This window comes from Orycteropus afer, unplaced genomic scaffold (assembly GCF_000298275.1).
Source record: "Orycteropus afer afer isolate SDZICR_OR568_19922 unplaced genomic scaffold, OryAfe1.0 scaffold00084, whole genome shotgun sequence".
Taxonomy (NCBI): domain Eukaryota; kingdom Metazoa; phylum Chordata; class Mammalia; order Tubulidentata; family Orycteropodidae; genus Orycteropus; species Orycteropus afer.
The window spans coordinates 6,389,239-6,412,241 of record NW_006921671.1 but is presented as its reverse complement, the minus strand read 5'-3'; the positions used below and the strand labels follow the sequence as shown (position 1 = coordinate 6,412,241).

General features: G+C 37.5%; 1 protein-coding gene across 1 annotated transcript in view; it reads left to right on the top strand.

Moving 5' to 3' along the window:
• BAZ2B (bromodomain adjacent to zinc finger domain 2B) overlaps window positions 1–23,003 on the top strand; it is a 240,788-nt gene that overhangs the window by 117,275 nt on the left and 100,510 nt on the right. The window contains exon 12 of the mRNA XM_042781069.1: window positions 4,063–4,273. Coding sequence (XP_042637003.1) covers window positions 4,063–4,273 — 211 coding nt within the window. The remainder of the gene's footprint in view (window positions 1–4,062; window positions 4,274–23,003) is intronic.

Genomic DNA, 23,003 nt, shown 5'->3' with positions numbered 1-23,003 from the left:
GGCTTCCTGTCTTTTACTCCCCTTTCTTCTGCTCTTCTGGCCTGCTACTCTGGGCGTACCTGAGTTTCCCCTCCTCACCTAATCCCTTCGGCTGTTTGCTCTTCTCTTTGGCTTCCTGGGTTTTACCCCTTTCTCTTGCTCTTCCGGCCTGCTACTCTGTGCTACGCCCGTGCTTACCTTGCGCCCGGAGACCCGGTCCCTCTCGGGAGGGTACAAGGGAAAGTGTTCACTGCAGATCAGTGAGTAAGCACTTAAGAAGTTGATAGAGCCTTTTAAATCTTGGCCAAAAAGGGATTTTGTTATTAATAAGATACTTTAAAAATGGAATGCAGATTCATTTACAAACTTTTATTAGTCTTCTCCTCCAAGTGTCAAAAATGTCACTTTTATATTTTTCAATTTATGTGATGCATGCTGCCTTAGTACCTACAAGTATAACAGAAAAATGCAAACCTAAACTAATCAAAAGCTTCCCATGCTGATGAGCATAAAACTGTTTGATAGCTTCCTTCTTAGTGGTTTATAGCCTAATAATACAGTGGTACAAGTATTTTTTCTATTGACTTAATTTGAAACCTCATTAAAAAATTCTTATTTTTCTCAGAATTTTAAAATTATTTTTAACATGAGTATTACTGAAAGGACTTAGTATAGATACTATTTTTAACATAGAAATGTGATTAGTTTTTTACTGACACAATCTTTCCTTGATATAATCTTGGTTATGCTTTCATGACTGCATATTATAATCAGTCACTTTAAGTATAAGAACAACTTTGTAACATCAGTTAAGTATATATAGTGGTTAGGAGCACAGTCCTGGGTTTGAATCACAGGTCTATTCCTTGATGTCTCTGTACCTGAGATAAATTATTTAACTTCACTCTGTCTCAATTCCCTCTATTGTAGTGTTGTTGTTGTTGTTGTTATGTGCCGTCGAGTCAGCCCTGACTCATAGCGACCCCTCCTTGGGTTTCTGAGGCAGTATCACTACGGAAGTAGGATTGCCCAACCTTCCTTCCGGGACAGTAAATTCCACCATATAAGGTAGTGCTCTGGTAGCATAGTGGCTAAAGCACTTGACTGCTAACCAGAAGGCTGGCGGTTCAAACCCACCAGCCACTCCTCGGAAGGAAGGTTGGGCAATCCTACTTCCGTAGTGATACTGCCTCGGAAACCCAAGGAGGGGTCGCTATGAGTCGGGGCTGACTCGACGGCACATAACAACAACAACAACAATTGTGCACTTTAAGGTATATAATTTATTCAGAGTACCTTAAACAAAGCACAGTGCTTGGAATGTGGTGATACTGCTGTTTTCCATTTTGACAGCATAAGAAGTGTCTGTATTTTTAGTAGCCATTAACTGAAATATCCATAGACTCTTTGTCCCACGTTAGGAACCATGGTGTGAAATGCAACTCAAGAAATTTTGATTGGTTTAGTTGCCTGAAATGGTCCAAACTAAATTTCCTAGTTCAAGATTCTTTTTTGAGAAAAACACATTTAATTTTTTTTATTACTCTTCACACCAAAAGGTTTAACTGTTTAAATAATAGTAATAATAATAATAAAAATAATAGAATGCCTCTGCGATATCTTCCTACTTTGGAGTATAAATAAGAGGATATAACATAACTATTTATGTTGAATGGTACAGTCTGGAGAGACGAAAACCAGATCTGCCATTATGTTTGTGTGTGTGTGTCTTAATCAGGAAGCTAATAATTGGAAATCTCAAATACATATGCTAGAGACACTAGTAGTGCTTCTGTGCTAGTGTTCTCACCTTCAGTGAGGAAGGTCTGGGTTTGATTCCCAGGCAATCTCCAAGTGTAGCAATTACTCATCTGTCATTGGAGACCTATGTATTGCTATGATGTTGAACAAATTTCAGTGGAGTTTCTAGACTAAGATTAACTGAAAATCAGCCAGTGAAAACTTTATGCACCATAACAGTCCAATCCTGTTGTGCATGGGATCAATATGAATTGAGGGTTGACTCAGCAGTAGCTAACAACAACAAAAAGCCCTTCATCACTAGCTTTTATAATTATCATTATAGGCATATTATTTTACATATATCCCATCTACTGCTCCCCACCCACAATTTTTTTAAGCAAATCTTATACACCTAATTAAAAAAAAACAAACTCACTGCCATCGAGTCAATTCCAACTGATAGCAACCCCCTTTGGTTTCTGAGGTGGTGAATCTTCACGGAAGTAGATTGCCCAGTCTTCCTTTTGCAGAGTGGTTGGTGGGTTTGCAATGTCTTAGGCATTACACCATCAGAGCTCGCTCTTATACACCTGTTGTTGTTATGTGTCATCAAGTTGGCCCTGACTCATAGCAACCCCTCCTTGGGTTGCCGAGGCAGTATCACTACAGAAGTAGATTGCCCAACCTTCCTTCCTACTCCTCACTTATTAAGGTCTGTAATTCAAACTCACCAGCTACTCCATAGAAGAAAAATGAGGCAGTCTGCTTCTGTAAAGATTTACAGCCTTGGAAAACCCATTGGGGATTGCTATGAAATGTAATCAACTTGATGGCAATGAGTTTGGTTTTGCTTCTCATTTATTGACTATCTTGTTATCTGACATTTTGCATTAATGACAATAGTAAAAAAACAAACAAACAAAAAAGCCTGTTTTGCATATTAATGATCTGCTTCTGGCAGTGAAGGATGCTGAGTTGCAAGGTGAGAGTAACTCTGTCTGTGATGGTTAAGGTTATGAGTGAATTTGGATGGGCCATTATTCTGTGGTTTGCCAGTTTTGAAGTGATGAAATCTGGCAGTTATGTAATGATGTAGTCATCTTCTATTTTTGCATAATGCTGATTTTCATGTAATGACCTGGTCTTTGGAAGCTAACCTTGATAGATGAGAAGTGGATATACTTCTTATCATTTCCTCTGTAAATGTTTCAATTTGCATTTCTGAAACATAGGGACTCTTGTTTTCTACAAAACCACAGTACCGTGACCACATTTTAATCCAACTAGCCAACTGCTGTCAAGTTGATTCCGACTCATGGTGACCTCTTGTGTGTTAGAGTAAAACTGTGCCCTATAGGGTTTTCAAGGTTTTTTACAAGTAGATCACCACGCCTTTCTTTCAGGTGCCTCTGTGTGGACCTGAATGACCAACATTTCAGTTTCATCTTAACTGTTACACCACCCAGGGACTTCTGTCACAGTTCAAAACATAATACTCTCTTAGTATCATCGAATATTATTGTTCAAACTTTGAGTTGTCTCTTAATTGTCGTAATTGTTATAAGTTTGTCTATTTGAGTCAATATCCAGATAAAATATCCACATTGGGATTCTCTGGTGTATCCATTAAGACTCCTTTAATGTTTCCCTATTATTTTTTACTCAAAATTTATTTGGTGAATAAATGAGGTCATTTGTAAGGTTTTCCATGGACTGGATTTTGCTTTGTGCTTTAACATACACTCCTTACCCCATTTTACCTGTAAAATTATGGTAGTTAAAATTTAGGGGGTTGACACATTTAGTTTTGATTTGGTTTGGGGCCAAGATGGTAATGAGGCTCCACCAGGGGGCTAATAATGTCTCCCTGATTTCTTTCTTTTTGGTGATGTAGTCAGCCACAGAAGTTCAATGCTTAGATCCACAAATTCATTAGATATTACAAAATGCTGATATTCTAACTCTAACATCCCTTCTTCATTTATTAGTTATAATATTCTGTAAAGAGAAACTTCTGATCCATAATTTAGGTAGCCTAATGTTTTGGTTGATCTGCTAACCCATGAAAACAGTCCATAGATTTTCAAGTCCTAATATTTTCAAGTATCTGTTCAACTTTATGCTCATTATAGTTCAGATATGGTGATTGAGATATGTATATATATCTATATGCCAAAAGCCATAAATACTTAGAAATCTACATAAATAAAATTCCTAAAGTTTATACCAGCTTTATAAATTACAAAGTGTCTGTGAATTTTAACATTTTTTTTTTTACTACTAATCTCTCATTTAAGTTTTGTTTGTAATATGTTATTTCTATAAAATGTTAATTAAAAGGGAATGCAGTGGTGTCTTTTGAAAGAAGAGGATGTCATTCCCCGGATCAGGGCAATGGAAGGTCGTAGAGGAAGACCACCAAATCCAGATAGACAGCGAGCAAGAGAGGAATCCAGAATGAGACGGCGAAAGGGTCGACCTCCAAATGTTGGCAGTGCTGAATTCTTAGATAACACAGATGCCAAATTGCTACGAAAACTGCAAGCTCAAGGTAAGAAACGTGTGACACTATAACGATTATAGCTTCTAAGGTAAGTATTTCTTATATTTTTTATTTATGAATAATTGACACTGCTTTCAGTTTCTAAAAAAGTAGATATTTGTGTTAGAATAAAAGTGAGAAATTAAGTATTCCCACTGGTAACTGGAATTCTTTGATTAGGTAATGCCCTTTCAAGAGCTATACTCATAAGCATATCCTCCCCTGTGTGTTTAGAATTACAAAGGTGGGTATAATGGATTGAATTATATCCATCAAAAATATGCGTTGTAAATCCTAACCTCTGTGCCTGTGATTATAATCCCATTAGGGAATGGATTGTCTTTGCTAGGATTAGTGTAGGGTCTGTCTTGAGTCGGTCTCTTTTGAGATATAAAAGAGATTAAAAGCAAGCTAGCAAAGAGAGAGGGGGAAGAGAAATGCAAAGAAACCACGTGAAGATTGCCCAGAAGCAGAAATAGGGACATTCCTCCAGGACCAACAGAGAAAGCTTTCCCCTAGAACTTATGCTCTGAATTCAGACTTCTAGCCTCCTAAACTGTGAGAAAATAAATTTCTGTTTGTTAAAACCATCCACTTGTGGTGTTTCTATTATAGCAACACTAGATAGCTAAGAATTGGGTACTGGCAATGAAGTATTGCTTTCACAGATATCTAAAACGTAGAAGTGGTTTTAGAACTGGGGAATGGCTAGAGGTTGGAATGTTTTAAAGTGCCTGACAGTAAAGGCCTAAATTGCTTTGAAGAGATTGTTTACAGGATTATGGACATCAAAGGCAATTTGGTGAGGGCTCAGAAAGAAGTAAAGAGAGTTGTAGAAAAAGTCTCTACCATCTTAGAGAATACATACGATACCAACAACAGAATGTTGCTAGCATTGGGGATATTAAATGTATTTCTGTGATGCTTTAAATAATATTATTAACGTGATTGGACAATGGAGGAAGGGTAGTGCTTTTTTTACAGTGGCAAAGAACTTGTCTGAATTATGTTCAGATGCTTGGTGGAAGGTAGAACTTGTAAGTGATAAACTTGGATATATGACTAAACTTTGTTGTTGTTGTTGTTGTTGTGCCAGTATACTTTAATGTTCCCCAAGAGTATGGACCTGAGCCCCCATGCCTAGTGACTCATTCCCTCAAAGTGTTTTGACTAAGAAGTTTTCATAGCTTTGCCTCTTGCGTACTCTGCCATATTCATGGATATATTTGCAGCACATATAAATACATATGTAGAGATATCCTCTGTCAAACCTCTGTTCATGGGGTTAGTCCCATTCCCACCTTCTCACCTCTATTCAGCTTGAATGTCAGCCTATGTTTCCACTTGCAGTTTATTATTACTGTTACCATTGGATTCTGTATGTAATAGTATTCACCTTTGTTGACTTCTGTGCTTGTGCTCCTTTCTGCATCTTACATTGCCTTGATCACTTTGCGCTGACCTTCTCGTATTGTATATTGCCTTCCCTTCAACGAACTTAATACTTGTCTACCCTCTGGTTAGTGACTTACTCTTTTTTCCTCACCCACCCCTGGAAACCTTCAAAGAATTCTTTCTGTGTGTAACCTTTTCTTGACTTTTTGCAGTAGTGGTCTCATATGATATTTGTCCTTTTGTGATTGACTGATTTCACTCAGCATAATATCCTTTAGATGAATCCATGTTACGTGGTATTTCTCAGATTCATCATTATTCTTTAACATTGTGAAGTATTCCATTGTGTGTATGTACCATAGTTGTTTATCCATTGATCTGTTGATGGGCACTTAGGTTGTTTCTATCTTTTTGCTACTGTGAATAATGCTATGATGAACTTGGATGTGTATATATCTGTTTATGTCATGGCTCTTATTTCCCTAGTGGTGGTATTGCTGGATGAGATGGTATTTTTATTTCCAACTTTTAAAAAAAGTACCATACCACTTTCCACACTGGTCACACCATTTTACAGTCCCACCAGCAATGCATGAGGGTTCCATTTTCTCCATACCTTCACCAGTGTTTGTTGTTTCTTTCTTTTTGAACTTTGCTGTTAATGCTGAGATGAGATGATACCTTGTTTTGCTTTGCATCTTTCTAGTGGCTAATAATCTCAAGCATTTCTTCATGTGTTAGCTACCTTAATATCTTCTTTGGTGAATTATCTTTTCACATTTTCTGCCCATTTATTAATTGGAGTTTTTTTGGGTTTTTATTGTTGAGGTTTTGTCCTCTGCCTATATTTTAATTATATTGTTTTTTTTGCTATTGAGGGTTTGAAGTTTTCTATAAATTTTAGAGATTAGTCCCTTGTCCGATATATCATGGCCAAAAGTTTTTTCCCAGTGTGTATGTTCTCTTTTTACTCTTTTGGCAAAGTCCTTTAATTCACTTCCAAGTTTAATTTTTAGTTAAACCCAGTTGTTTAGTTTGCCTTCTGCTGATTTCTAACCAAGCTCTTAAAAGGACCACATAGTTTTTCCTTACCACTTTTAGTAAAATGTGACAGCAAAGAGATGGACTTAAACATAAACTGGGCGAAATGCAAACAAAACTTAAAGATTTGGAAAATTCTTTTGTACAAACTAAGGACATGTGTCCTAGAATTTGCACCAAGGATGAGGCTATACAATCTTTAATTAAAGAGATTAAGCCTGTGACTGTTTGATCTAACCAATTCCCACAGCAGAAGAAGCATCAGCTTTGACAGAAGGAGTGAGAGAAAGAGAGAACACTGTCTGCCTCTTGGAATTCTGTAGGCAGGAAACAGGCTGAAGGAGCTACATCTTTGTTCCTCCAAGAAAAGAAAAGATCCATCCCTGGTGCAGCTCGGACATCAACAGAACTGTTGGAAGGAGGATGGGAAGCAGAGCTACCTAGGTCTTGAAGGGTGGGCCCCTGGCTTCTGGGGTTTTAGAAGGTAGGGCCATGCACTCCTGGATCTCATAAGGTTCAGCCACAGCTTCCTAGAATTCAAGTAGTCAGATATTTGCTAACTCAGTACTAGAATGTGGGCTCCCTTTAAGGTGTGGCAGAGGGATGGGCCACTGCCCAAAGCTGAGGGGTCAGGGTTGCCATGACCAAGTGGCAAAACCACGGAGCCTGCTAGGGCCTAGGAGTGGGGTTGCCACTCAGTTGGACTAGGAGAATGGGACCAACCAAACGCAAGGGAGGAGAGTTACTGTCTCAGTGGGCCTGGAAGGTGGAGCTGAAGCCCAGGGCTGAGGGGCCTCCAACCTAATCCAGAGAGCATGGCCAACATCTAGAGTCTGGAAGGCAGGGTCATTGCCTGGATAGTCTCGGGGAGCAGAGGATTGTTTTTAAGCCTTGAGAGCTATCATAAATGATTCTGCTGGGTTTTATATTTGCTTAGTGCCTATTATCCCATCTTTCTCTCTAATCTCTCCCATTTTTAATGCAAATATCTACCGTGTATCTGTTCCACCAAATGATAACTTGTAGTCTAGATTTCAGTGTTTCACAGCTGAAGAGGCATTTTGCCCCTGGATGGGATACACCTAAAGTCTCACCTATATATGATTTAGATGCTTCAGATGATGCAGTTTTGAACCTGGGCTTCATTTAAGACTTTTGGGATGATGTGATGGGGTGAATGTATTTGCATGGGGCAAGGACATAAGTTTTCAGAGGCCAAAGGGTGAAATATTATGGATTTACTTATGTTCCCCAAAAATATGTGTTGTAATCCCTAAGTCTATTACTGTGGTTATATTTCAGAATTGTCTTTGTTATAGTAATGAGGCAGGAGTAATGTAGAGTGTATCTTGAGATGGTCTCTTTTGAGATATAAAAGAGATTAAACACAAGCTAACATAGGGAGAGAGAAATGGCAGGATGGCACATCAACAGTTCAGAAGAGACAAGGACCCTCCTTCAGACCCTAAGAAGAAAAAAAGCATTCACCTACAGCCAGTGACTAAATTTAGACTTTTAGCCTTCTAAACGGCAAGAAAATAAATTTCTGTTGGTTAAAGCCATCCGCTTGTGGTATTTCTGTTATAGTAACTCTAGATAACAAAGACAGTAAGTGTTCAGCTTTTAAGGCTTGCACAGAAGGGGAATCAACCAGCACTTGGCACATGCCTTAAGGTTGTGCCAACCTTCTGGAAATTCTCATTTAACAGCTCCCGGTTCCTTGAGGTGGTACATGGGAATAAATCCAAAATATGTGGATCTGTGGAGTAAATTTTCAGTCAGGGAATTCCAATTCCTGGTAAGTAACCCCAGTCTTTTAGTTTGGGAAGTTCTGTAGTCTGGATATATTATATATATTTTCAAAATGCCCAACTAACAGATTTAATATAAAAGTATTTTAAAATAGAAACTCACTTATCAAACTTAAAAGTGTCTTTAATAACTTAACATATATTTATGATTCAAAATTACATATATCAATTTCTGTTTTGGGTGATGAAAATGTTTTGGAAACAAATAGTGGTAATGATTACACAACATTGTGTGATTAATGCCACTGGATTGTTTACTTGAAAATGGTTTAAATGGCAAATTTTTTGTTGTGTATATTTTACTAAAGTAAAAATATTATATAGTTTAATATATATCTCAAGATAAAACTTCCCATGTTGTGTCTGACACAGAGAATGCTGTTCTCCTATACAGTTTGAGTTACTAGTTACAAATACAAAGCCTACTCTCTGTAGATAACATATCAATATATGTGTAGGTGTGTTATATTTACAAGCATATATGTAAGCATACATCAATGTAAAATAAAGCTTTAATAATAAAAATTGACTTAGAAGACTAATAGGATTTTATTTCTTCTTACGGATTTTTTCTGTCCCTATGAATAAAACCAAAATCTGGAGGAAATGCCTAAGAGATTTATCTCTATTTATTGTAAACACCATCAAAATATTGACTTCTTTATTTTTATTATGCAAAAAATACATAAAACAAATGCTCGTAGAACAGAATGTTTTAAAATAAAAAACATTCTTATTCTCACTCGCCAGTAGAAAAATTGAGTAGTTTTTATTAATCTTTACAGAAATACATACACATGTGTTTGAACACATATACCTTCCCTCCCTCACTCATAAATGCATGCATCCTGTTTGGTTTTCTAAAATAAATAGATTTATACATTATATAAGGAGCTCTGGTAGTGTAGTGCCTAAGGCACTTAACTGCTAACCAGAAGGCTGGTGGTGGAAACCCAAGGAGGGGTAACTACGAGTTGGGTCCGACTTGACAGCACATAGCAACAACATAATTATATATTGTCCTGTGTGTTTAGAATTACAAAGATAGGTGTTAAGCTTTTAAGGCTTGAGCAGGAAAGAAATCAACTTGCTTTTTTCCCCACTTCAGTTTATCTTGAACATCTTTCTGTGTCAGCACTTACACATCAATCTCATTCTTTTTAATGGCTGAATATTAAGTGATGCCACATATGGCTCTACCATACTTCATTTAATCAGTCTTTCTTTCTTTTTTTTAATACTGTTTAAGCTATTTACTGATTTCTACTATCACAAAAAAGTCCTGCAATAAATATATAGTATATATATATGTTCACATCCTTGTAAAGATAGAGCTATCTGCAGTATAAAATCCTAAAAGTGGAATCTGTGAATTTAAGGGTATGCACATTTTCAATTTTGGCAGAAACCAGGCAGATGTCTCCAAGTTTGCACCAATACTCTATAAGTTAACTGCTTAGTTTTCTTTGCCTTAATATGTTAGTCAAATAATTTTCATATTGATTTAAGACTCATCTCTTCTGAATAGTTACTAAAACTACTTGCCGTCAAGTTGGTTCCAATTCGTGGCAACCCTGTGTGTGTCAAGAGTAGATCTGTGCGCCATAGGTTTTCAATGGCTGATAGGTTGGAATTAGGTATTCCAAGATGCCTCTGGATAGAATAAAATTTATCACTTTTTAATTTCTAAACAGCTTCTACATTAACAATTTGAGGGGAAGGTTATATGAGGGGATTCTAAAAGTTCCTATTATATATTATTCTTCTAGATCTCACCTTGAGTGAAAAACTGAACTTAATTTGAACAAAGATTCAGAACAGTGAGATAAATGAATTTTGAATGTAAATCCAAGCACAGTGAAATGAAGAGTTTTCTTGTTTCCCTGAGAACATCGATAAAAATTTAACAGGATTTGAATATGAAAATGACTTTTGGCCTGTATTTAAAAAAGAAAAAAAAAAAAAAAACCTGCTTACTAATTGAGCAAAAATGTTACCATGCAAATTTTAAAATGGTCAAGTAGCATCTGTCTATATCGTATGGAATCTGAGATGCCATTATTTTAAGTTGTACCACTAAGAAAAATGCTGCCAGTCATCAGATGCATTCTGATTTTTTTTTTTTCTAGTTTCACATCTTCTTCTCTAACTGCTCATGATACAAGATTTAGGCTATATAAATTTTTAATGATTAATCACAATTTTATACTCTTTGCTAAGTAAAAAGATATGAGTTAAACTTTTTGATGTTTTTTCTGTCTCAAGTGTTTAAAAAATAAAAGTTGCTCTGTACCTGTATGGAGCTTGAAATTTATACACGTAAATACACACCTATATGTATGTTATAGGAGCTCTGGTGGCATAGTGCCTATGGCATTTTGACTGCTAACCGGAAGGCTGGTGGTTCAGAAGGAAGATTGGGTGATCTGCTTCCGTAGTGATACCACCTCAGAAACCCAAGGAAGGGTTGCTATGAGTCGGATCCAACTCAATGGGAGTGAGTTTGGTTTGGTATATATGTTATAAACCCACTGCCAACGAGTTGATTCCAACTCATAGTGACCCTCATTGGGTTTCTAAGGCTGTAAACCTTAACAGAATTAGACTGCCTCATCTTCCTCCTGTGGAACAGCTGGTAGATTTGAACCACTGATCTGGTTAGCAGCCTTACCCACTACACTACTAGAGCTCCTTATATATGATATATATCATATATGTAGATATATGATAGATATATATAAAATTTTGCAAGGCCAACAACTTACTCACTGCAAATACCTTTTTCAACAACATATATAGTGACTATATATGTGGACCTCACCAGATGGAATATACAGGAATCAAATTGACTACGTCTGTGGAAGAAGCAATGGAGAAGCTTAATATCATTAGTCAGAACAAAGCCAGAAGCTGACTGTGGAATAGATCATTAATTGCTCATATGCAAGTTCAAGTTGAAATTGAAGAAAAGTAAAGCAAATCCACAAAAGTCAAAATACGACCTTCATTATATCCCACCTGAATTTAGAAACCATCTAAAGAATAGATTTTAATTGCTGAACACTAATGACCAAACACCAGACCAGTTGTTCAATGACATTAAGAATATCATGAAGAAAGCAAAAGGTCATTACAAAGATAGGAAAGGAAGAAAAGAGCAAAATGGATGTCAGAAGAGGCTCTGAAATATGCTCTTGAATGGAAGGTAACTAAAGCAAGTGGAAGAAATGATTAATTAAAAGAGGTGAACAGAAGATTGCAAAAGGTGACTCAGAAAGACAAAGTAAAGTATAATGAAATGTGCAGAGACCTGGAATTAGACAACCAAAAGGGAAGAACACGCTCAGCATTTCTCAAGCTGAAAGAACTGAAGAAAAAATTCAAGTCTCAAGTTGCAATATTGAAGGATTCTATGTTGTTGTTGTTGTTGTTATGTGCCATCGAGTTGGACCCAACTCAAAGCAACCCCTCCTTGGGTTTCCGAGGCACTATCACTACAGAAGTAGATTGCCCAACATTCCTTCCAAGAAGTGGCTGGTAGGTTTGAACTGCCAGCCTTCTGGTTAGCAGTCAAGTGCCTTAGACACTGAGCTACCAGATCTCCTCTTATATATGGGCAAAATATTGAATGATATAAGAAGCATCAAAAGAAGATGGAAGGAATACAGAGTAACTTTACCAAAAAGAAGTGGTTGACATTCAGCTATTTCAGGACATAGCATATGATCAAGAACCAATGGTATTGAAGGAAGAAGTCCAAGCTGCAGTGAAGGAGTTGGTGAAAAACAAGACTCCAGGAATTAACGGGATACCCATTGAGATGTTTCAGCAAATGGACGCAGCACATTTACACCAAGAAATTCGGGAGACAGTGACCTGGCCATCCTCCTGGAAGAGATCCATATTTGTGCCCATTGCAAAGAAAGGTGAACCAACAATGTAAAAACTATCAAACAATATCACTAATATCACACTCAAGTGAAATTTTGCTAAAAATAATTCAAAAACAGTTGCTGCATAATAATTGACAGGGAACTGCCAGAAATTCAAGCCATATTCAGAAGAGAATGTAAAACAAGAAGATATCATTGCTAATGTCAGATGGGTCTTGGCTGAAAGCAAAGAATACCAGTAAATGTTTACCTGTGTTTTGTTAACTATGCAAAGCCATTTGACTGTGTACATCATTACAAGTTAGGGATACCATTGCAGAGAATAGGAATTCCAGAACACTTAATTGTGCTCGTGAGGAATCTGTACTTAAACCAAGAGCCAGTTGTTTGAACAGAACAAGGGAATAGTGAATGGTTTAGAATCAGGAAAAGTGTACATCACGGTTGTATCCTTTCACCATACTTATTCAAACTGTTGGTTGAGCAAATAATCTGAGAAGCTGGACTGTGTGAAGATCACAGCATCAGGGTTAGAGGAAGATTCATTTACAACCTGTGATACACAGATTACAACCTCCCTTGCCGAAAGTGACGAAGACTTGAAGCACTTACTGATGAAGATCAGGGCCTATAGCCTTCAGTATGGATTGTACCTCAACAAAAAGAAAACAAAAATTCTGACAATTAGACCAATAAGCTACATAATAATAAGTGGAGAAAAGATTGAAGTTGTCAGTGATTTCATTTTACTTGGATCCACAATCAACGCCCATGCAAGCATCAGTCAGAAAATCAGATGACATATTGCACTGGGTAAATCTGTGGCAAAAGACCTCTTTAAAGTGTTAAAGAGCAAAGATGTCACTTTGAAGAAGGTGCACCTGACCCAAGCCATGGTATTTTCAATCACCTCATATGCATATGAAAGCTAGACAATGAATAAGTGCTAAAGGGGCAGGAAGGCCACATCTTCTGACCTCCTCTAACCCCACAAGAGGAAGACAGAATCACCATCAGTAGCCCAGGGTCTATTCCTGCGAAGCCAGATATGCTGCCTCCCTCTAGCCCTTTCATCAACCCTGACACCAACGATGCCTCCTGTAGCACCCACCACCTGTCTACTGGGTTTGATAATTCGCTGCAGTGGCCACACAGAAGTCACAGATTTGGGGGTTTATTAGAGACGCAACAGGCTACAATTCACGTTCAGGAACACACTTAGTCTCTCTCAGCCCGCTGTCTCTCAGCCCACAGTCTCTCTCAGTCTCTCTCCCAGCACTGCATGTCTCTCGTGTCTCTTGCATCTCCCAGCTGGCAGTGAGAGATTTCTTCTGCCTCTAGAAAGGCTCCTTTTGAGCCTGGCAGAGTGGCAAACTAACCAATCCCAACACCAGAATTCTATACACCTGAGAGAGAGAGTGAACTTCCCAGAAAATTACTTTGTGCTGCTTCCAACAGAAATACCCCAGGTGGATAACTTTAACAATCAGGAGCTACTCAGTTGCTCACAGCAAATTGCACCATGAAGTTTACAAAGACTTATGGCTAGAAAAGCCACACTATATAATTTACTACATTGCAATAAGGAAAACGAAAGAAGAATTGATGCATTTGGACATGGTGTTGGTGAAGAATACTGAAAATATCATGAACTGCCAGAACGAAAAATTCCATCTTGAAATGAATATAGCCAGGAATGCTCTTTAAAACCAAGAATGGCCAGACTTCATCTCACATATTTTGGGTCATGTTGCCAAATATAATTTACTACATTGCAATAAGGAAAACGAAAGAAGAATTGATGCATTTGGACATGGTGTTGGTGAAGAATACTGAAAATATCATGAACTGCCAGAACGAAAAATTCCATCTTGAAATGAATATAGCCAGGAATGCTCTTTAAAACCAAGAATGGCCAGACTTCATCTCACATATTTTGGGTCATGTTGCCAAAAGGGACCAGTCCCTGGAGAAGGATACCATGCTTGGTAAATTAGAAGGTCACCAAAAAAGGGGAAGATCCTCAACAAGGTGGATTGACACAGGAACTGTGACAGTGGGCTCAATCATAGCAAAGATTGTGAGGATGTCTTATGACTGGGTACTGTTTCATTGTGTTGTATATAGGGTTGCTAGGAGTCACAGACAACTTGATGGCACCTAACAATATAATAGGGAGCTCTGGTAGCATAGTACCTAAGGCACTTGACTGCTAACCAGAAGGCTGGCAGTTCAAACCCACCAGCCACTCCTCAGAAGGAAGATGGGGCAATCTGCTTCTGTAGTGATACTGTCTTGGAAACCCAAGGAGAGGTCGCTATGAGTCAGGTCCGACTCGATGGCACATAACAACACAACAATATAATAACATATATATGTTAGGAAATTTCTTTATTTGAAGCCAGTCTTCTATTAGCATCAATTTAGGTTTGAGCCATAGATCATAATTATACCGCATATTCTTGGAAACATTTTTGAAAAATCAATTATCTCATCTTTATATCTTAAGGCAGAGCTAGGCTTTTATAGCAGAGTTCGTGAAAGCTTTCAATTCTTAAATGTTATAAAAATATTTATCTCATACTATCATAGATAAGTATGGTAATATTCCGGCTTATTTTCAGAGATTGCTGACTCTGCAGAATAGTTAATAGGTTACTATTTCCCAGAATACCTAAAGAATGGGCCAGGAATATTTTTTATGAGTACTATAACCTTAGTGTCAATAGTTAATGAGCTCAGCTGCTAACTGAAGAGGTTGGAAGTTTGAGTATAGCCAGAGGCACCTTGGAAGAAAGGCCTGGCCATTTACGTTTAAAAACATCAACCATTGAAAACCCTATAGAACACAGTTTTACTCCACTACACATGAAGTTGCCATGAGTCAGAATCAACTCGATGGCAATTGCTAATTGACGTAAACCAAACCAAACTCACTGCCATCCAGCCAATTCAACTCAGAGTGACCCCCGTTGGGTTTACAAGTCTGTAAATCTTTATGGAAGCAGACTGCATCATCTTTCTTCTGCAGAGTGCCTGGTGTGTTCTAATCAAATGCCTTGACCAGTACACCACCAGAGCTCCTTGCTCATTGGTATAACCTAAAAGTGAAGATGTTGGATGATTAGCAATATACTTTACCATCAGCTTCTATTTCATCTTTCATGAACACTTCCAATTTTCTAGACACAGTTGGACCCTTCTACCTCACCCTTTTGTTTTTTAACCTTAATAAACACTTGGCCAGTAGTAACCGACTTCATCTCAGCTATAACAAGGACATAGGATTGAGCTCTAAGCTAAAAATCCTTTCAAGGATTTCAAATTTTGCTTAAAGTTGTCCAGGTAGTAGCTTGTAGACTATGGAGTTCTGAAAGACTGGATGGAGTTGGTATGTTGGCTCTTCGACTTAAGATAAATAGTTACTTTATTTGTAAGCTTGGCACAATATTACCTATCTCATAAGGGTGTTGTGAAGATTAAACAAGATCATGTAAATTTAACACAGCAGTACTTGCATTCAATAAATGGTGGAGATTATTAGCAGAGCTCAAGTTTTTCAGGTCATTATTGATTAAGATAATATATAAGTTCCTTAAAATTCTTCAATTGCTTTAAAGTGTTTTTTAAAATGATTTTGTGAGTAATATTATGGCATACCATTTTTATACTTAGAAGTACTCTGACCAAGTTTGCCAGCAGAAGAAAACAATGACATTACCTGGTTTTTATATGTTACCTGCTGTGACAATAATGCAGGATTTAAAAAATAAAACAAAACAAAAAACCCCACAGAACTTTAGTGACATACAACACTAAGCATTCATTGCTTATACACTTGGAATCAGTTGAACATGGCTGGGTAGCTGTGTGGATATTGGCTGTGCTTGTTCACATATGTGGGAACAACTGGCTGCATATGTCTCAACCTCTAGCAGCCTAGCCAAACTTATCCTCATAGTAATGGACAAGACACAGGAGTAAAATTAGAATAAGTGCAAACACTTTTTTAAGTCTTAAGCAGCCTGGGTGGCACAATGATTAAGCACTTTGCTGCTAACTGAAAGGTTGACAATTCAAACCCATCAGCACCTTTATACTAAAAAAGACTTAGTGATCTGCTTCCATAAAGATTACAGCCTAGAAAACCCTATAGGGCAGTTCTACTCTGTCACGTGAGTCAGAATCAACTTAAAGGCATACAACTTGCTAACATCCTTTTAGCCAGAGACTATCACATAGCTGAATTCAATCAAGGAATGGGAAAATACATTCTACCTCTTGATAAAAACCCAAACTCACTCCCATCAAGTTGATTCTGATTCATAGCTATACCTGTGGGATTTCTTGTTCTTTTTTTTTTTTTACACTTTACTTTTACTTTTATTGTGGTGAAAACATACACAAGACATTCAGCAACATAACAACTTCCATGTTTACAGCTCAGGAACATTGATGGATTGATGGCATTTTTCATGTCATGCCACCCTTGTTGCTATGTTTCCAAAATATTACACCACCATTAGCATAAATTCAGTGCCCCACAAACAAAAGTTTCCCCTTTCCCCATCCATCCTAACTTTGGTAACCACTGATAATCTCAGAAGGAAGATGGGTCAATCTACTTCTGTAGTGATACTGCCTCGGAAACCCAAGGAGGGGTCACTGTGAGTCGGGTCTGACTCAACAGCACATAACAACAACAACAAATATATATATATATAGATAGATATAGATAGATAGATAGATAATTCCCCCCCCCCAACCTATCTAAGAATTTTTTCTCCCCTTCCTTCCCATCCCTGGTTACCAACAAAGAAAGTTTCCTTCCATGTATAAACCTTTCCTTGACTTTTTACAGTAGTGGATTAATACAGTAGTTGTCCTTCTGTGATTGACTTATTTCACTCAGCATAATGCCCTCCAAGTTCATCCACATTACATGGTGTTTTGCAAATTCTACATTATTCTTTAGAGTTGCATAGTATTCCGTTGTGTATATGTACCGCAGTTCGTTTATCCATTCTTCAGTTGATGGGCACTTAGGTTGTTTCCATCTGTTTGCTATTGTGAAGAGTGCAGAAATGAACACAGGTGTACATATATCTATTTGTGCCCCACCTCACATCTTTAGGATATGTACCTAGTAATGGGATTTCTGGATCAAATGGTATTTCTATTTCCAACTTTTTAAGAAATCACCATACTGATTTCCACAGTAATTGTATCATGTCACAGTCCACTAGCAATGTTTGAGAGTCCCAATCACTCCACATCCTTACCAGCATTTGTTATTTTCTGTCCTGTTGACTTTGCTGTTAATGCTGGGGTGAGATGGTATCTCATGGTTGTTTTGATTTGCATCTCACTAATGGGTGATAATCACAAACATTTCTTCATGTGTTTGTGGGTTGCCTGAATATCTTCTTTGGTGAAGTGTCTGTTCGTATCTTCTGCCCACTTTTTAATTGGATTGTTTATCTTTTTGATGTTGTGGTGTTAGAGTTTTCTATAAATTTTAGAGGTAAGTCCTTTGTACAATATGTCATTGCCGAGAATTTTTTCCCATTCTGTAGGTCTCTCTTTACTCTTTTGGAGAAGTCTTTTGGTGCACATAAGAATTTAATTTTTAGAAGGTCCCATTCATCTAGTTTATCTTCTGCTGTTTGTACATCTTGGGTTATACTTCATAGTCTATTTATGCCATAAATTAGGGTCCCTAAGCCTGCCCCTATTTTTTCTTTGAACTTTAGGTTTCACACTTAAGTCTTTGATCCATCTGGAGTTAGTTTTGGATATGGTGTGAGGTATGGATCTTGTTTCATTTTTCTACAAATGGATCTCCAGTTTTACCAGCACCATTTGTGAGAGACTATCTCTTTCCCTTTTAATTCATTTTGGCCTTTTGTCAAAATTCAGCTGACCATAGGTCAATGAATCTATTTCTGGATACTCAGTTCTGTTCCACTGGTCTCTGTGTCTGTCATTGTACCAGTCTCAGACTGGTTTGACAACTGTGCCTGTATAGTAGGTTTTGAGATCTGGGAGTGTGAGACCTCCTACTTTGTTGCTGTTCTTCATCAGTAATGCTTTGCTTATCCAAGGTCTCTTTCCTTTCCAAGTAAAATTAGTGATTGGCTTTTCCATGTCTTTGAAGAACTGTTAATGGAATCTGGATCAGTATTGCTTTGAATGTATAGATTACTTTGGGTAGTATTGACATTTTCACAATGTTCAATCTTCCTATCCATGAACATGGTATGTTCTTCCATTTATGTAGATCTCTAATAGTTTCTTCAAGTAGTGTTTTGTAGTTTTTTGTAGTTTTCTTTGTTCCTGGTAAGATTTATTCTCAAGTATTTTGTCTCTTTGGTAGCTATTGTAAATGGTATTGATTTCCTCATTTCCTTCTCAAAGACCTATTTCCTGGTGTAGAGGAATCCAACTGATTTTTGTATGTTGATCTTCTATCCTGCCACTATGCTAAATCTTTCAGTAAGTTCCAGCAGTTTTTTTGCTGAGTCTCTTGGGTTTTTTATGTGTAAGATCATACCATTGGCAAATAAGGATAGTTGTACTTCTTTCTTACTGTTCTGGTTACCTAGTTCCTCTCTGACAAGAAATTTACCACAAATGGGATGGCCTCAACATACAGGAGTTTATTCTTACAATTTGGAGGCTTTAAGTCTAAGTTCAAAGTGCCAGGCTCTAGGGGCTGGGTGAAAGCCCCTCAACCTTGGGGTCCAGCTCGGCCTTCTGCTCTTGGCCCACTGGAGCTAGAGGCATTTCTTCACTCAGACAGCTGCTGGCTGCTGATGCTGAGAGGCCCCAAGGTTGACAAGTAAAAAGGCACAGTCCCAATGTTACCAAACCACACAGCAGGCCATTAACTTAAGTCCAGTGTAAGGTTGGCAGAGCATAGCAGGCTCCTGAGCAATGACACAGCTACATGCGGGATCCAAGCGTGCCATAGGCTAGAGACCATTCCCAAGGCTTCTCTTTATGTATGGGAGGCAGAACACATCCCAAAGGCAGCTACTCAACTGCTTGTAGCAGATCCCACCATGGAGTTGATTGCCAGTCTCATCATGGGGAATAACTACCACCAGCTGACCAGCCATGTAACCAGGCCCAGCCAAGTTGACACAAAAACATAACCACCACACTTACCAACTTGGATGTCTTTGATTTCCCTTTCTTGCTTTATTGCCCTGGCTAGGACTTCTAATTCAATGTTGAACAGAAGTAGAGATAAAGGGCATCCTTGTCTGGTTCCTGTTTGCAAGGGAAATGGTTTCAGTCTCTCTCCATTGAGAATAATGTTGGCTGTTGATTTTGCATGTATGCCCTTTATTATGTTGGGGAATTTCCCTTCTATTCCTATTTTTCTGAGAGTTTTTATCAGGAATGGGTGCTGGATTTTATCACGTGCCTTTTCTGCATCTATTGATATGATCATGTGATTCTTTTCCTTTATTTTACTTATGTGATGGATTACACTGATTGTTTTTCTAATATTGAACCATCATTGTATACCTGGTATAAATCCCACTTGGTCATGATGTATTATTTTTTTATGTTGTTGTAGTCTTTGTTGTTGTTGTTATGTGCCATTGAGTCAGACCTGACTCATAGCAACCCCTCCTTGGGTTTCCAAGGCAATATCACTATGGAGGTAGATTGCCCAACTTCCTTCCAAGGAGTGGCTGGTGGGTTTGAACCGCCAGCCTTCTGGTTAGCAGTCAAGTGCCTTAGGCACTATGCTACCAGAACTCCCTATTGGAGTCTATTGGCTAGGATTTTGTTGAAGATTTTTGCTCCTATATTCATGAAAGATATTGGTGTGTAGTTTTCCTCTGTAGTGGTGTCTTTGCTTGGTTTTGGTATCAGGGTTATGCTTGCTTCATCAGAAGTATTTGAGAGGATTACATCCTTTTCTGTATTCTGGAATAGTTTGAGTAGGATTGGTGTCAGCTCTTCTCTGAATGATTGGTAGAATTCTCCAGTGAAACCATCTGGGCCAGGACTTTCTTTTGTTGATAATTTTTTTTTATGACCTGTTCAATTTCTTCTTTTGTTATGGATCTGTTCAAATTTTTTACCTCAGTCTTTGTTGGTCTAGGTAGGTAGTATGTTTCTAGAAATCTGTCCATTTCTTCTAGGTTTCCAAATTTGTTGGAGTACAGTTCTTCATAGTATCCTGATACTACTGTTTTTATTCCTGTTGGTTCTGTTGTGACATCACCCCTTTCATTTCTTATTCGCATTATTTGCGTCTTCTCCTTTTCCTTTGTTAAGTTTGTCAGTGATTTGTTGATTTTATTAATCTTTTAAAAGAACCAACTTCTAGTTGATTTTTTAATTGCCTTTCTACTTTCTGTTTCATTTATTTCTGCTTGAATCTTTATTATTTCTTTTCTTCTGGTGACTATAATTTTTTTTTTTTTTTTTTTTTTTTTTTTTTGCTGCTCCTTTTCTAATTCTTTGAAATGTTGTTAAGGTGTTGATTTTGGCTCTTTCTTCTTTGTTGATGTGTGCATCTATTACTATAAATTGCCCTCTCATCACTCCTTTTGCGGTACCCCCAAAATTTTGGTATGTTGTGTTTTCATTCTTATTTGATTCAAGGAATTTTTTAATGTCATTTATTATTTCTTCTATTACCCAGTCATTTTCTTAAGAGTTTGTTTTACATTCAATGTTACATGTACATTTAGTTTCACACTCCATTTACCATGCCCACCCCTAACCCAGTCTCCCTCTCCCTGCCCAGTAACCCTCTCCCTGTGCCCCTCATAGTTATGCACATCTGTTTGTTCTGCATTACCTCCATGTGAATGTTGCCCTTCTGGTGCCCCATGGTCTATTGCTCCAAGGGATGTAGTTCCATAGAGTATGTGGGTGCGTCACCCTGGGTTGCTGCATGTAAATCCTGTTAACTGTTGGGCTGAGAGCCATCCCCTGGGAGTGAGTTTTATTCCAGGTGCAGAATGTATTCCAGAGCCAGAGTATTAGGGGTCTCACCAGACTCCCTCCGACCAGTAATTCTGGTCATTATTCAGTTTTTGGATTTTGTTCCACATTTTTCCTCCTACTCTATACAGGATGTCCAGATTTGGTCTTTTCCTAAATGGTTGGCATTAGCATCCAGGCACCATCTAGTTCTTCTGGTCTCAAGGGCCATCGTGTCCTAGGGCTGATTGCTTCCAAATGCCCTTGTTTTTTGAGGAGGGTGTTAGTTAGTTTCCATGTGTTTGCTCTTTTTCCATTGGTATTCATAGTGTTGATTTCTAATTTTATAGCACTGTGATCTGAGATGATCCTTTGCAGTATTTCAGTGTTTTTAAATTTATTGAGGCTTGCTTTGTGGCCTAACATATGGTCTATCCTGGTCTATCCATGTGTGATGTAAAAGAATGTATATTTTCTGTTGTTGTGTGAAGTGCTCTGTAGATGTCTATGAGGTCAAGTGGGTGGATCGTATTATTTAGTTCTTCTGCATTTTTGTTGAGTTTTTTTCCAGTTGTTCCATCTTTCATTGAAAGTGGTGTATTAAAGTTCCCTACTATTACTGTGCGGTTATTTATTTATTTCAATTCTGTTAAAGTCTACTTTATGTACTTTGGGTCTCTTTCATTGGGTGTGTAGATATTATGATTATGTCTTCTTGTTCAGTTGATCCTTTAATCATTACATAATGTCCTTCTTTGTCTCTTATGGTGGTGTTTGTCTTAAAATCTATTTTATTATAAATTTATTAATTGCCACTCCTACCCTTTTTTGGTTGCCATTTTTTGATATATCTCTTGCCAACCTTTGATTTTTAGTCTATTTTTGTCTTTGTGTCTAAAGGGAGTCTCTTGTAGACAGCATATTGATGGGTCATGTTTTCTTATGCAGTCTGAAACTTTCCCTTTCTTGAGTGGTGCATTTAATCCATTCACATGCAGTGTAATTATAGACAAGTAGAATTTATTGATGTCATTTTGTTATGTTTTCTCATGGTGCTACTGATTTCTTTGTTCAATATCATTTTCTGTGCTGAGCTTATTTTGTTTATGAATCGTGTTATCATTTCCTTCATTGCTTTGTTTTAGCATTTGCTAAATATTTGTGCTTTCATTTTTATTTTGATGAAAAGGTTTATCATTTTCCTTGGAGGTTACCCTGTAATTTATTATTTTCTTCCCAGGTTTAAAACTGACTGTCCTATCTCAAAATTGTCTTGATTTCCTCACCATTTAGAAATAATGTAACTACACTATTTATGCCATATTTTGGTTTATAGTTATCCTCATTTATCAATTCATGTCTCTGGTTCCCTCTTTACAGTCTTATAAGTTTATTTTAGTTGAATATTTCTATAACTGGGTTGATTTCTGTGTTATGTCATCATGTATGTTAATCATCGTTTGTTGTTTACTGTTGTTGGTTCTTTGTCTAAATGACTACCTTTAACATCTCTTGTAAGGTTTGTCTGGTTTTAACTAATTTTCTTAATTTCTGCTTATCTGGAAATCTCCCAATTTCACCTTCATATTTGAGGGACAATTTTGCTGGATATATAATTCTTGGTTCAAAACTTTTTTCTTTCAGGGT